General features: G+C 39.3%; 1 protein-coding gene across 9 annotated transcripts in view; it reads right to left on the reverse strand.

Annotated features, from left to right (window-relative positions):
• Positions 1 to 15364, reverse strand: part of robo2 (roundabout, axon guidance receptor, homolog 2 (Drosophila)) — a 259000-nt gene extending 243636 nt beyond the window's left edge. For 7 of the 9 annotated variants that reach the window (XM_014338483.2, XM_014338481.2, XM_005937499.3 and 4 more), the window contains exon 1: positions 14532 to 15363. In XM_014338483.2, the coding sequence (XP_014193969.1) occupies positions 14532 to 14655 (124 nt within the window). In that variant the 5' untranslated portion in view covers positions 14656 to 15363. Of the gene's footprint in view, positions 1 to 14531 lie in introns of all 9 variants that reach the window. The other 2 variants (XM_005937501.3, XM_005937505.3) reach the window with 2 other exon arrangements.
• Between the last annotated feature and the right edge of the window lie 915 nt (positions 15365 to 16279).

The following is a 16279-nucleotide window of genomic DNA, read 5'->3' on the forward strand; positions in this document are numbered from 1 at the left end:
AGCACCACACCTTCTTCATCCTAGTGCAGTCCAGCTGAGGAGACTGAGAAGTTTGGCCATCATCTAATAGTTGATATCTACTTAAAGCACAAGCAGTCTATGTAAGTATGATGAATATATATTGTACTCGGTCCTCAAATTAACACGTGAACAGCTTTTTAAAAAACACAAAATCAGCCCTTCTTGTAATAAAAAGGTCCGTATTTACTTTGATACACATCACTGCAACAAAACGTAGCAGAAAGAAAGAACCAGCCAAGAAAAAAATGGAATCGAGTGATAGTTTGGCTCATAAGTAGCTTTTAATCCTGTTAGAATAAATGATTGCATTGTTGAAAATGATTCTGGGGTAGGCTGCTTTTTTCTATGATATCCCCAACATCAGATTCACCTGTGGTGGCGAACTGTCAACTCACATCTGCTCATTCATCTGTTTGAGTCAAAATCTATCCTCTCAGCTGTTACTGTAGGCTGCCACCATGCACAGATTTGGGGCATGTGTGGGCATGGATGAAATTATCTTTATTAATTGGAACAGAGTTCCAATATGCTAATGGTGTCTTCTTAATCACGAACAAATGTTTACAGCAAAAACACTTTGGCTGCATCCACAAACTGAATAACTGCATCACTACATCTCTGCGCAAATCAAGTGTTGGAAACACTGTAAGCATTACAAGCAGAAAATAAAAGCGACACCATTTGAGTTTTTGTGGGGAACAATCACAGTCAGCAGCTACTTGAGTGAAATGAAGATTGAACCTGCTTGTCAAATTGCAGTTCTGCAGTTTTACCTCTCTGATTTTTTTTTGCTTTGTAATACCTCTCCCGAGCTCCTGTTTATGAGCTGTGACAATCTCCTCCAGCTTTTCATGGCTCCTCGGAGACCCTTATTTGCTATGCAAGTTTAACAGAGGAGAGCAAGTTCAGCCCTCAGTGATTCAACATGATAGGAAATAAGGTGCCCTCCTTTCTTTTACGTGAGCAGGTGTTATTCAGACTAAGACTAGCTTGTCAAAATCTAAAATAAGATTTGAGATTAAAACTGGTGACAGGATGCTGGATAACAGATATTAGCTATTTATAGACAATCCAAAGTTATTTAGGCCATCAACAACAGAACAGAGAAACAGAAATGCTTTAATCTCTACCAAAGGGTCCAGTTATGTTGCTCAGACAGTGAACAGACGCTTATTCCATCGTTCAAAAGGAAGAGTTTGTCAAAACGGCCCCTTATAGCACATTAAAATCTTCCAGCTCTATTCACCATTGAAGCTACAGTGCAGGATAAGAGCTTCTCAGGGAGCCAGACAGCTATTCTTCTAAATTTGCATATCCTTCTGAGACAAGCTTGGCTTCAGATTTAAAAGGACAGAAAAGGAAACAAACACATACAAAAGGAAAGCTCATTCACCAAGCCTTTGTATTTGAATAATCCAACGCTCTCTGTCTCAAATATTTTGCTATAGCGTTTCAAACAGACATCCATAATTTAATGGCGAGTATAGTTGATACTTTCAATGAATGGAGGGATTAAGGCATGGCTATTTTAGTGACACACTTTAAGAAACCAGCATCCAGCTGTTTCAGTTCTAATTGAAAAAATAAAAATAAATAAATAATTGAGCCAAAAAGTTGTTTTTTGGGGTTTTTTGCTGACTGATTCATTCCTAGGCTCTAATGCTCTTAAAAAAGAGCTTGCAGAGTTGCATGTTGTTGCTATCATGGCAGTGATGCACTGGTGCTGATCCCCAAATAAGATTTCATCCCCTGCTCCGTGGATTAGAGTGGTGAAGAGATTCAGCTGTAACATATTATCTTCTCCACGTGTGAGGAAAAATGGAAGAGAAGCCATGGCTTCCAGACTGTGATATGTCTGTTACAGTCTTACACCGCTCTTCTCACAGTCTCTCAAATTTCAAGGTCTGTTGTAACAAATGAAACCACGCGAGGAAAAGAGGGGAAGAGTGATAGCACACAGGGCTTACCAACTTTAGTCAAGTTTTGAGACTGAGTGAGCTGAGTACACTGTCAACGGGGCTGACAGAAGAAAACAGCAGAGCAGCACCTGAGCAGCATTTCATCACAGACTGCTCACCTGCTCCATACTAACATCACTGTGCACTGAAGATGAGCAGGTGACTATACTGCAGTTTCTTTAGAGTGTAATTACCAAAATTCTCACATAATAAGGAACATTGGCAAAATAGATTCCAGTTATTTAGTTGTTCTTGAAAATGGTGCTCCACCTATCTTTGTCTAAGACCTCGGTAAACAGTTTCTTAATAACTGCGTGGTTTTAAATCACTGTTTTCAAGTCTTATTCAAACAACATGATGTTCATTTTGTAAATTACAGGCCTCAGTAAAGTCAAAAAGAAGGATAAAGCAAGTTATGTTTTAGGGTGGGAGTACCTTGTTACTGATTTGCTAGTCTATGTGCAGTCAGTGCCCCTCGTTTGTCACATCTGATTTATTAACAGGAAGCTGTGAGTTAAGAAAAACTCATTTTGAGACTTTACTCCAGGATTTCACTTACCAATACATAGTATCACAGTAGCTACGTCCACCTTTATAAACAATCTAGACATAAAATTCAGTAATTCAAATTCTGACTCAATCTAAGCTGGACCCATCTACCAAAACTTGTTTGAAACCAGCTACATTTATATTAATATTTACTGCCACTTTGAGTAAACATCAAACCATATGAGCGCAGTGTTAAACAGTAAGAATTATGTATCTAAATTCATTCATATTAAGCTATTTATGGGATTCCAATATTTGGCCACGCTTAGACAGGACAAACAACAACATCAACGATGTTATGGCATGTCCCATATCTGAAACATCCTTGAAGCTTGAGCACCAAATAAAGTGTGTTGACTGTAGATCTATTCATTCACCCACCTTTGGGGGCACTACATATATTGTAGGTAATGACGAAGAGGCTCATTAAGCTGAGCTGGTGCTGTAGCAGAAATGTTTCCACAGCCGAGTGGTCGAGGTAGAAGGCTCTGATGGCTTCCCACATTGCACAGCTGGGGGCGAGTGGTCAGGCAGTGAAATTTTCAACAGTCCTATGCTGCCGTTTGCGTGACCTGCTGTGCAGAAAGAGGTGAAACCATTCTTTGGCATACTGCTACACTTCCTCAAGTGTGCTAAACTGCATTTACGGATACTGCCATGCTGCTCAGTCACAGACGTAAGGTCAATAGTATGAACAAAGCATAGCAGAGCGGAATTACTAAAAGCGGTGCTTACCAGCATATATTTATAGGAAATAAAATGAGATCAGATTGACATTTTTGTGGTTTTACAGTCTTCACGCTCGAGTACAAATCATATTTGAGCATATGACTTAAATCTCAGTGCTAGGAAATTTACTCAAAGGAATGTCACCGCCATCTCCATTTCTAGCTTACTCATACCGCTGTACCTACCCTGTCTTTGCCCTCAAATGAGCTTTTCACCTTTAATTACCCAGCGTGTGACGCGGTATGGAGTGGAGTCATTGTTGCACACACCCATTAACACACGCACAAAAAAAACCTGTTTGAAGAAAACAAATGCTTTCTGCCTCCCTTTCTGAAGTTCGTTTAACAATGTCCTCGAGCCACCATTTTCCAATGTGTGAGGAAGTGCCGGCAAACAAGACATCCATCAAACTGACAGACAAAACAAATTACAAGGCAAACAGAACCTTAATGTGTCACCAGAGCTAATGGTGTCAAGGCTGGTTGGCAGTAGATCCAGACACTCACATGCTACTGCTGTCATACTCATATGGCCTTGCTCTTCAACTCACGAAACACCCAACTGAGGAAGCGAGAGGGCTAACGTCTGGGCAACACTCAGGTATTAACGCCCTACGTGCTGTTAGCAATGAATCCAACCTATATTCATAGAAGTCCATTAAGCCACAGCAAGTAAGAACAAGAGGCTTTCATGCAGGTATGATCTATATGTACTGTGGCTTGTGCTCAGAAGTGAGATTATTCTTTAAATGAATGATGCAGGCTCCCTAAAGCCAATAAAAGTGTAATTACATGCCTTGGGCTTTGGTGACAAAGCCTGTGCTGGTGACATCTATCTGAAAATGAGGCAGGAAGGATTACCTTCACTTTCCATCTAGCTTTGGCGTGATCACCTCTCCACAGGGGTCACCTTGGACGAAATGCCACAATTTTACCAGTCATTAAACTCTTAATCCAGCCTCACTGTGCAGACTTCCACCTCATCTTTCAAAGCATCCATGGTCACATATCACTTCATTTTATCCACTGCATCATAGCCACCCACTCTGTCAGAAAGCAAAGGTGAGAAACCTTTGTTGGATCATTTATGGCAGACAAAAAACAAAAGATTGCAGCTCCCAGTGATCCAACTTTTTGTATTTTATATGCTTAAGGAAAAGGGGTTCTGGTAGGTATAGTGAGATCCTGGGAATTACTTTGTTTTACATTTGTTGGCTTTGGGTTAATATTCTACAAGTTATTTTAGTCTCTGCAAGAAATCACGCTCTAAAACCTTTGCAGGGCATCAGCTGGAAGACTGCAGAGACCACTTGTTAATATTCATCTCGGTGTATTTGCAAAGCAGAGCCATTACATATTCAGAGATAGGAAGAGATTTTTCATGGCAGGTAAATCCAACATGATAAATTGGACTATAAACACACTAATCCGGTGACACAAAAGTGCACAGAGAAATAATGCTGCACTAAATATGAGCTCAATGCAACAAAAATGCAGTGCTACAGTGTCCTGTTTCAGAAGGATGTTTTTTACAATTTTAACAATTTTATATGGTATTAAAACTGAGCACATGCAGATAGATTTTTTTTTTTTACTTTGGTACATATATAAAAAGGACTGTTTTTTTTAACAAGACTGCTATTAAGGCTGCTTTTCCTTTTAACAGAGAAACGAAAAAAAATTTCCACAAATAATTTGCTGCATTTTCTTATTTATTTTTGTCTCGTAGTAACACATATAAGACTGTATAATTTGTAAGTTTGAAATGTTAGCATTAGCCAGGAAATGCATCAGCTATCCACTAGGGTCAAATTGAAGTCAGATTAAAGCTGGCAATTTCAAAAAAGCTATTTGGCAAATTCTGTTTGTTTTATTCACTATGCACGTAGCCTGAGGAAACATGATTGGTTATTAGAACTTGGACTGCTAATGAAAATATTAAAATTTCAGTTCCCTTGCCTAATGACACTCTGTAGATTTTTAAAGACACCTAATTCTACAGTACCATGGTACGGCATATGGTGTTTTACAAATATTTAATCACAAGACAACTCTGAGATTAAACTGTATTAACACGGCTTGACTTGAAAGAATTCACAAAGGGCGGGAGTCATGTCTGTATAGTCAAAACTGCTTAACGTACCAGCTTTGTCAGAATATGAGAAAGCTGAATACAGTACGCTAGAGTTAATTTCTAGTAATAGCTCAATAATGGCAACTCACTGATAATATGTTCATATTTAAGCATGACCGATAACACAACTGTGATTTTAATCAATCAATCTTAGTAATGAGAACAGGAAGGTAATCCATTGTTATGCATTATTCGTCTGTAAATTAAGGTCTTTGGGGTTAATTAACTAGTGGGCTAAGGACAATGTTAATAATGCAGCACTAATATACGGCAGGTAATAACACACTAGAGAATGTCCTTCTCAACTACAGCTTTCAGTTTTTCTATAAGTAGGATGTACAATGAAAGTTATCATTTTATACAACAGTGGCTTTTAAAAGCCACTGGCATTAATAAATCTGCAATAAAAATATACACTGTTGTACCTGCAAACAGATTATTGTCCAAGATGCTGTTCAAATGAGTGCTCAGACTTCTTAATATGCTGGTGAACAATTTAAGATCTTTACATTTGACATTTTCTTTATGAAAGAAGCAATTAGCTGCCACAAATGTACAGCTAAGAGATGCCTGGTGTCATATTAAAATCTGTTGTGTTTGCTGCAGTCAAAAAACAACAGTTAAAAAAAAACGAAAAACGCAGTATGTCATTTAGCTTATGTCACACATGATAGCCGATAATGTGTGCCACTCATTGAGATGTGACAGTGGGACAAAATGGGTTTTGTAAAGTCACAACAATACTTACTGTCGACCATAGTCCATAAATTCTAATGAATTTATCTTTTAGACAAGCTTATTGTTTGTGCCAAATTTGAAGAAATTCCCTCCTTTGGCAGAGATTTTACAGACATGAGAATGAAACAGACCAGAAACAATAATGGATCCAATTCTTAAAATGTCCTTACTGATTAGCAGTCACAGGTTCAAATACACTACTCAAGGACACACTGCAGGAAATTTAGAAAAAAACCCAAACAAACAGGAGATTGCTTTAACGTTTTATTTAAACATATTGCTGCATATTGCATTATTTTACAGACTGACTGGAACATCTTAACAATCTGGATACCACGGTCCATTAAAGATGGGCGTAATCAGAAAGTCAGAATAACACCACTACAGTACTTTCAGTTAAGTTGCTGTATTAGACTGTTCCCATTTTTTTATGTGCTCCTCTAACCAACACAGGCGGTGCTATCTGCATCCCAGCTCTATGCTGGCACAAGAAGAGGCTGTTGCTTGACACACAATATTGGACAAGACAGTAACATGGAACATTTAGAGGAGGATGGAGTGGGTACGGTCGCACCAGGCTTGCCAGCTGTGATAATGATGTATAATTTAATTGAAGGCTGTGCTTCTATCCTCCACAGAACTCAAACTGCTCTTCTCTTGTCAATGCATTATTCAGGCTAATGGTGACCCTGAAATAGAAAAAAGCTTCTTATCTCTTTAAAGTTTTATTGGGGAGAGCAAAGAGCGGTAAGGAGGTATATCAAAAGAAAGTGAGTTAGAGTGGAGGAGAGAGTCACAGATAAGGTAAAAAAAAAAAAAAGAAAGAAAGAAAGAAAGGAAGAAAGGAAGAAAGAAAGAAAGAAAGAAAGAAAAGCTTACTGAGATGTAGTTCTGTCTACTGACATGCTTTGTGAAGGATTCCTGTTTCTGACCGTGACAGCGTCATCTTCCTGGCAACAGTAGAAAAATTCAATTGGCCAGAGACTCTGATGTTAGAGCTTAGCTCCTGACATTTCCAAAGAAATAATAAAGAATCCCTACAATACAATTACCTTGAACAGTAAGGCGTTACACTCTCTCCACACTCTCTGCTGACTAGCACAGTTTTTCTGCTGCAATACAATATTTAAATCCAAAGTTTAAACAGCAAAACTTGCGTTTCGTCACAATCATCACATCATAGCCATCATCATCTCTAGAGACCAAGCTAGAGAGAGAGTGAGATGCAAGAGGAAAGGATATTGTGTGCAGTAAAGCAATCATGCATACACTATTATACTTGGACCATCTTCACATGTGATCAAGCAGATACTCTGCAACGTGGCTGTAGCCAAGTCAGATAACGACAGGGTGAAAGGATCTGCTGCTATAAAATGTGCCGTCTTCTATCCGTCAAGCTAAGCTGTCATATTTACGGTGTGAAATTTACTCACAAACACTGTTATTGTACTGTGTAATTTCTTCTGCTATTAGAAGTCAGCTTCATTGGAAGACTAGAATGTGGAAATTAAGCTAAGCTGTTTACATGGCAAGTGGCAAAAGAGCAATAAGTACAGTGATGACACTTTACCCATTTACAGAATTAGTTATTTCACTGCCTCTTCCTTTGTAATTGTCCACAGTAAATAATCTTCCTCAGGTTTATCAAAAATGATAAACCCCTTCACTTAAAAGTTTAAGATAGCTAGGGGTAACAACAACACAGGGACTGACATATTTAATTGCATAATATTTAGATGACTTAATCAGACAGATGGATTATTATTTTGATTGGCAGCCAAAGTCACATTAGCAAAATTAGTGGCACATTTTCATACATGTTATTTAAACCATACCAAAATGGGAATGACAGATAACTGAATATTACTATTGAATTCTATTATCCCACAAATGTCCTTACCTTTGTCTGTCTTTACCTAACTGTATTTAACCTGTAAAATCATTTTCAAAACACCCATACAAGCATTGAAAGATTACAATTTTCCTGATCCTTCTGTTCCCATAGATGTAAAAAGAAAAGCCAAATCAGTGACAAAAGTGGGCAATTTTCTTGCAACAAGATTCGTGGCATAAAAACCCATCAATAAAAAAAAAAAAATGGTGAAAGAAAGGTGAAGGTTCAAAACAAGCTCTGTGTTCGTCTGAAGGCCGAACTACAGTGAGACAAACTCCTATTCACACAGAAGAGAGAAAAAACACTGGCCTATCTATAAATGAATAGCCTCAGTCCCTCATTACAACCCGATGAGTCACAACACAAAGATTGTTAGATAATATAAATAAACACATACTGCACGACAAATTGTGACACCCACACAATCACAAATTAAAACAGCGATAGATGTGTTTATATATTTACTTCTAAAATTTGCATTTCAATAACAATGTTGAATTTTTTACCTTTGTGTGTGCATGTTTGTCATTGTATGCTTTATGTTAAAAAAAATACATTACAGTAAAGAAAGCAGCTTCAGAACGCATAAAATAATAATTTTCTTTGCTTTCATTTATCATCAACCCTCTAACACTCTAAACTGGGTAGCAACAACATTTACCTAATGTTGACTCAATCCTGTTACCACTGTATCTGTAATCTCGCCCACACTTTTCAGCTTGTACAAATGCATTTTTTTTTCCTAACCACATGTAGGCGTACATAAGGCAAGTACATTTGAGAAAACGATTCTTCTGAACTTGCAGTGGCACACAGCTTAATGATCTAATTGGAATGAACAAGAAACAGCAGGCATATTTTTTTGCCTTTTGAGCCTTTTTCATGATTGCGTAATTAGGAGAGCTACTTCACTCATTACAGATGTACTTGCTTGGCTGTCTTGTAAGCATTTTTTTTTTCTAAAATAAAATCAAGTGTTTAGCAGAACTGAAAATTCGGCCTACATTTTCACATTAGCATACACGAGAGGGTGAAAACTGTTCTGAGAAATCTCTATAATGAAATCAAACTGAGTCACAGAATGTCAGCAAAACGTCACAGGAACAGATAGTGAGTGATTTTTATTTATTTAATTTTTTTTGCTTGTTCCGTCAGAGTCCTTCATGTGTTCCCTGCCCCAAGACACAAGTCAAAGCTTATTAATTGTAAAAATAATGACAGTGATTTAATTTTCCTGTCAGGCTGTTGCCTAATTTTCCCCCCATTAGTTTGTATAATATTTCTATCCCTGCAGCCAGCTCTGACTTCCTGCTAGGGCCACAGCATGACTGGCACATTGGGGGTTCAGGCATATCCATTAATAGCAATTTTACATAAAGACTGGTTCACAAAAAATACACCCAATTCTGAGGAAAACGGAAGACTAAATCTACTACAGTACCAACATAAAGCATTTTTTTTTCAATACTATCATCTATTATTCATACTACTGACTTTTGTTACCTTCAAAAATAAATGCTTCTCTTTCTATCAAATTCGTATGGAAATGCTATACTGAGGTCATGAACTGTGGTAAACAGCATAAACACGACAACATCGGGCAGTCTCTGCTGCTGAATAGTCAGCTGAGCTCTGCCTTATAACTGAGCTGTTAAATGTGGTGGCTGTCGGTAGTAAATAAAGAATAACTATTAAACTTTCGGGGAGTATTTGTGATTTGACTCTATTCATAACTGTGAGCAAGCCAACAGAGACAAAGTTTGCATGAGCTGTGATTTCAAAGATGTGGGGGAAAAGGAAACACTACAAAATGCATCTCTATGCTCAGCCCACTGATGTGCCCGTGTCTGATTTCTCTAGCGGAAATGTCTGGAAAAGGGTTGATTTATAGAGTAGGTAGTGTAAGTATATGAGAGAGGAGTAATTCTTTTTTTTTTTTTTGTCTGGCCACAAGCTGCAACACATCCTTTAAACAATAAACTTGCAGTAACTTGCTGGAGCAAGACTTTCTAATCTTCTCCATCCACATTGCACGCAGGTCAAACTGTGCCAGAAGCCTCTACCCTGTGGATTCCTGGGACATTTAACTACTCTAAAAGTAAGAACACTAATGCACCTATCCGATTTTAATGGAAATCATTTCCTGTTTTGTCGCTGGTGGTTGGTCATTAGGTGATATTTCAGGCTCCAGTTGTATACTTTACCCTCTAATGTATTTACGATCCCTATGCAGTGATGCGTCATTTTTTCTTGATAGAAGCTGATTTATCCACATCCCAGTGTCATGTCAGTAAGGTATGAACGTGTATTTTCATAATTTGAATGTATGAATTTGATATGTGCAAAACAGACAAATTATCCCATAACAGCGCGTGTCTGTTAAAACTAGGGTGCCTACCTACATAAATCTGTAAAAAGGTCATTTTGTTTGGCTAATTTTGTTTTGTATGCAACGTTTTCAGATGATCGCTTTATTGTTTCTAATGGACTGATCGGCCTTGACCGGCACTTACTAATTGCACAGTTATGAAGCAGAGCATGTGCAAACACAGTGATAAAGCAAGCAATTTGTGCTGTTGATCTGTAGGCTACATATTATTCCTGTGTGAGTAGGAAGTGATGATATTAATTCCCCATCTCCTCTCTTGCTCTATAAATCTGATACTCTCACTATCATCCCAGACGCCAGAGATACTCTGTTGTTGGAGTGTGTGTTATTTCTCTAATGTGTGTTCATCACTGACCACCTCAGCAGGCCCCCCATTTAGTAAATCAGTTTTTGAAAACATTACAAAAAGTGACCCCGTCTCTAAACCTGGAGTATTCCAAATATCATTTGTCTTCATAGCTTTGTGTTAACACAGCCAGGCTTCTCTCCACCTGGTACTGTCTTCACATTTCCATTTATTGTAGTTTGGTGGGATTGTAATACATTCAATTGGATTTCTCCCCCACTGCTGGGCTCAGTTCAATCTCTACTGTCCCTGATCTGGGTGCCTGTGTGATATTAGTTATGGAGGATGTCTCTGCAGGGTGGTGTAAGAATATGAAGGAACAGTAATTTGTTGGATTTTCTCCAGTGTCGTGTCAGACATCATGGATAGGAAGTAAGTGGAATCTTTCCTGATCACAAGACACTCAGAACAAGCACTCTCTTGAGATTGGATGAAAGCAAATAATGTTTAACCATTGATTTTTACCTACACAGCAGCACACCTTGTACACATGGTGTTAATCAAATGGCTAAACACCGTCAGCACAAACCAGGCTGCGGAAAGATGGCTGAAAGATGCTCCGACTGCAGTTTTATTGGACAACACTGATTTAAGATTTTTTAACAAGTCGGACCAACCAGTTCTGATTTGATCTCAAAATCCAGCTAAAAGTTACTAGTAATATGTGTCTACAAAAAGCCTTCACTTCTGTCACATTCTTCTGTCATAATGCTAGTTGGCAGTTGGGAATAGTCTGTGTTCTTTTTACCTTTGAAGTCAGATGCCAGAACAGATAAAAGCAACGCAACATATAGATAAAGATAAAGGTTGTTTTATAAGTTATCATATCTAGCTTGTACCTATGTCTAAAATATGATAGACCTTTAGAAAGAGATTAGAGTTCATGTGGTGATCAATGGATGAATTAACAAAGAAATTTAGCAACTTGCAGGAATGACAAGTGAAATACCCATCAGTGGCATGCGAGCAGGTAGGGTTAACTACTCTTACCTTTAAGGTAAACGATTAAAGCAACAACCAAAGAATACCACTGACTAAGACATCAATCTGTGGGAAGAAGCTCGCACCTCTAATATCGACTACAGCCACGCTGAGCTGCAAAGCAAAGCCCGATGCTCGAGTCCGTTTGAAATTTGACAGCAAAAATATGCAATGCAAGTTTTTCTGCTGTAATTTTATAGATAAATGGATTTTCTTTTGGTGGCACGGTGGTTAGTGCTGTTGCCGCACAGAAAGAAGGTCCTGAGTTCAATTCCACCATCAGGCCGGGGTCTTTCTGTGTGGAGTTTGCATGTTCTCCCCGTGTTTGCGTGGGTTCCCTCCAGGCACTCCGGCTTGCTCCCACTGTCCAAAGACATGCAGTTTGTGGGGACAGGTTAATTGATTAGTCTAAATCGCCCATAGGTATGAATGCGGGAGTGAATGTGAGTGCGAATGGTTGTCTGTCTCTGTGTGTTAGCCCTGCGACAGACTGGTGGCCTGTCCAGGGTGTACCCCGCCTCTCGCCCAGTGACAGCTGGGAAAGGATCCAGCGCCCCCCGCGACCCTGAAAAGGATAAGCGGATGGATGGATGGATGGACTTTCTTGTTGGAAGTTCTAACTTACAGACTTTCAGTTTTATATCAGTACATTTCTTTCAGTTGCCAACCTTTACAGTACAATGCAACCCAAATCAACGCAACGCAAGTCTTTTTCCGCTTATCACAGGAGGCAGAGAAATATTATAGTCTTTTTTTTTCCTTCACTCAAAAACAGTAGCAGTGGTGTTTCAGCGGAGCTTCAAAGCTCATGGAGTGAGATATCACAATATGGGAGCCAGTCTCCTTAGATTGCAGAAGTGCTTTGAGATATTTCTATGAGAGTTTTGATCACCTTTCCACTGTGACAACTTGCCCCTAGTGGAATCCACATTTCTATAAACAGCTTTCATTCCTCTGGAAGGTGGATGGCGAGTGTCTGACATTCATAAGATATTGGGTGGCCAATAACCTCAATGTATTGGGTCATTTTGATGTTTTTTTGATGTTTTTTTATATCATTTTATATTTTGCTCATGCTGTATTTTTGCAACAGGAAACTCAGTCTGAACATATAAAACTATGCAGTGTGCAAACGTTTTTCCAAAGGACTGTTAGCTATAAGTAACAGCAGGGTAAATGTTGACAACCTAAATAATTCTGGCAAATTATATGATCATGTGAGAAATCCAGCTACACTGTGATGGTACACAAATGACGTACACAAAATTACACACAACTAGTATCTTTACAGCGAATGAAACAGCATCCATAAACATTTCTTAACTCCACACATATCTTATCTTAAATATGAAGAAACATTATTTTTGTTTGTCACAAAACTACCGGTTTAAGCCACCAAGGTTAAAATTAAGAGCAAGCCTGTGGAATGATTTGTTCAACAGTGCACAGATAGGGATGGAGTTTATGGCCTAATTACACCGAGGGAGGTCACTGCCCTCCATTTCACCAGAGGCCAGTGATAGCTGGGATTTTATACTGTAACTGCTTTTACTCTTGGTTTACTGATTGCTAATTCATATTTGCAAAAAAAAAAAAAAAATATCAAGCTCTACTCTTAAGCACACTTTATCATTTCAAGTGATTCAAAACTGGGCTGAAAATACACCAATAGCTGAAACTGTGAAAAATTAAACGGTGAATATGTAGAGCGGCTTACGTGAGAGGCACTGGAAATGGAAAGAGAAATTCTTTCATTACCTAATATTCTTTTAAAAATGTGTATTAGTGACCTGAAAGCTTGGTCCAAGTCATTAATTTAGAACTGCTGGGTGCTAATGATGCATCTCAGTGAGAAGTTCATGTACAAGGTGGGTGTGAAAGAGCTGGATTTCAAGAAATTTTAAGTGGAGAGTGGGTGAGGCAGAAAAAGAGCAAAGTAACAAGGAATCATTACATAGATCACAGTGGTGACACTGCCTCTTTGAAGACACACACCCACTGAGCATGAGCCTTGAGTGCTAACAATGCCGATAGGCTGCAGGGAGCATCTCTCAGCCTTCTCGCTGAGCACTAGCACTAAGATTAGAGGTTCCTTTAATCCGACAAAGGGGATTAAATGCTACAAGAGAGGCGAGAGGACCGCTCCCACGGAGGGGCTGAGATGAATTATTTACACCTCCCCTCAAGACTAGTGATCTAAGTCTTTAAACCAAAAATCACAGTTCTAAGACACCGGTGGCATGTCCTGCCAACCAAACATTCCAGGGTGCAAAGATAAATGTGATCTCACGCAACACACCTTCGCCACACGGAGACAGAAGGGTGTGCGTGTATGTGAAGGGATTTCAAGCTAGATCTTTAAAAATCTAAAAGATCACAGGTAGACAGTTAAAATAACATCCCATCTATGAAAAATGTTAACCTCTGTGTTGGACAACAATTCAATGGCTAGCTCTGAAAAGTTGGGAGCTACCATTCTGTGGTTGTAAGCGGTCATCACTTTGTTCTGTGTTTAAAAAAAAAGGGTAAACTTTCTTTGCACACACTTCTACCAGAGTGTGTTATTGCAAAAGAAGCATGACAGTTAAATCCACAGTTGTATTATTCCAAATGTGTTTAAAGGCAACGTCAGTCTGTGATGAGATTTTAACACTATCCCACACAAGATCACAGTCAAATGTCCAATGTCTCATTTATAAAATATCCTGGTACAGGTCAGTTCAATGACACTACTCCAATTTTCCAATTAATAATCAAAATAAATCGAAATCACGGTTGCCCATCATGACTTACCCCCCTTGTTCCATCTGCCTTTAGTCCTTGCCTGATAGGTGAGTTCGGGGCAGCCAGACAGCACCAAGAGAAAAACAAACAAGTTCAAAACAGAAAGAAATCCAGACTTTGCCCTGGAAAACATGTCCAAGAGTTGCTGGCAGCCGAGTCACTTTCACATGGCTGTGTTTCCTCCTAGAGCGGCGCGGCTGTGGCGCATGGTAACCCACGCGTGGGCTGTCATCATCAGTCACGCTGGTGTCAGCAGTGGGTCTCTAGTCCTACCATGCTGCTGTGTGATGCCCCGGCTGGGTGCTGGTCTTCACTGACGCTGGAGATCCGAGTGAAGCCACATCTCTCCCTTCTGTAAGCTCTGCCTGATCAGAGCGCGCGGGAACCAAAGGGGAACACACAGCTTGCCATGCGACGGCACGGCTCAGCTACGCTCGGCTCAGTGCATAGGAACTCGCTCTCACTCAAGCTTGCTCACACACTCTCACACACACATACACTCCCTCTCTCTCCGTCTCTCTCACGCTCACTGCTGCCACCACTATCGATGCTGATGCTGCTGCTGGAGCTGCTGCTGAATTATTTCCTGCTCTCCTCACTCTGGGTTTCACGAGGAATTCATTCCTCTGAGCTCTGTCTTTGGCTTAGAGCTTCACATTGTAGAGAAAACAAGAGGTAGGAGCACAATCCACCTTCAGCACTGTGGCAAGGAGTTTCCGTGGGTGTGTTTGACTGAGGCTGTCTGATACCGTAAACAGCACACAGGAGCATGGTGAGAAAAGGTGACAGAAGAGGAACAAGGTCCATATTTGTTGAGATGCAGGGAATTTGCATGGAGACTGTTTCTCCGTTGAGAATGTAAAGGTCTAGGGATCTAAAGGGCAAAAGGAGCAAGAAGAACAGATAGAAAAGAGGAGGGATCACCAAGGAGCACTCTGGTAGGGAATTTGTAGGGATTTCACCTCTTGTCCCACCCCTTTAGTGACAGCTCTTCAGAAAAGCTGTGACAGACATCCCGGAAATATTGCTGATGAAGTCAAACTAAATCTTTCAATCAATCTGAAACTTAAGCAGCTACATTTTTATTCTTATTTTTTGCAATACTTACATTTTTTTGGGTTGAAATATTTAAAACTAAGTAGCAAAAGTGACACCTCCAAAGCGTATGGTCAGCCCCATCAACAGTCCGAAACACAAAAATATTTTGATTCAGTGTTGCATAAAACTGAAAAAAGCAGCAAGCCCAAACCTGAGGACATTTGCCATTTTCTCTTCACAAGCAGCTAATAAAGATTAAGTGACTGGATTGTCTTTTTATTGACTGGGCAAACAGCTGATCACATCAGCTTTAGACTCCATAGGCTCAAAAACTACAACTTACACTTGATGATTTTAGCGATTTTGCTCACTGAGATAAAGAAACTAATTTCTGTATTCTACAGTATAGCTTTTAACAATTAAGTTAAAAGAATTGTAAAAACCACAGGTCCTCCAGTACGTGCCTAAATTAAGCAGACACACAGATAAAAACAAAAATACTAAATCTTAATTAGATAAACAGATTATTCTGAATATTTGGTGGTGTGTAGCTGATCAAGATATTAGATATCTCAAAGCTCCAAGGTCAGTATGCTTCCAAGTTCATAAAACAGGTACTTCACAAGTGGGGAGTGAGAACAGGCTGTCGTACACACACCATGGCTTTAATGTCCTAATTACAGCTTCTGAGGAAACCCATGATCAAGTCCATAATTTTT

The sequence above is a fragment of the Haplochromis burtoni genome, unplaced genomic scaffold (assembly GCF_018398535.1).
Source record: "Haplochromis burtoni strain Fernald_Lab_line unplaced genomic scaffold, NCSU_Asbu1 Contig_234, whole genome shotgun sequence".
In the NCBI taxonomy this organism is placed as follows: domain Eukaryota; kingdom Metazoa; phylum Chordata; class Actinopteri; order Cichliformes; family Cichlidae; genus Haplochromis; species Haplochromis burtoni.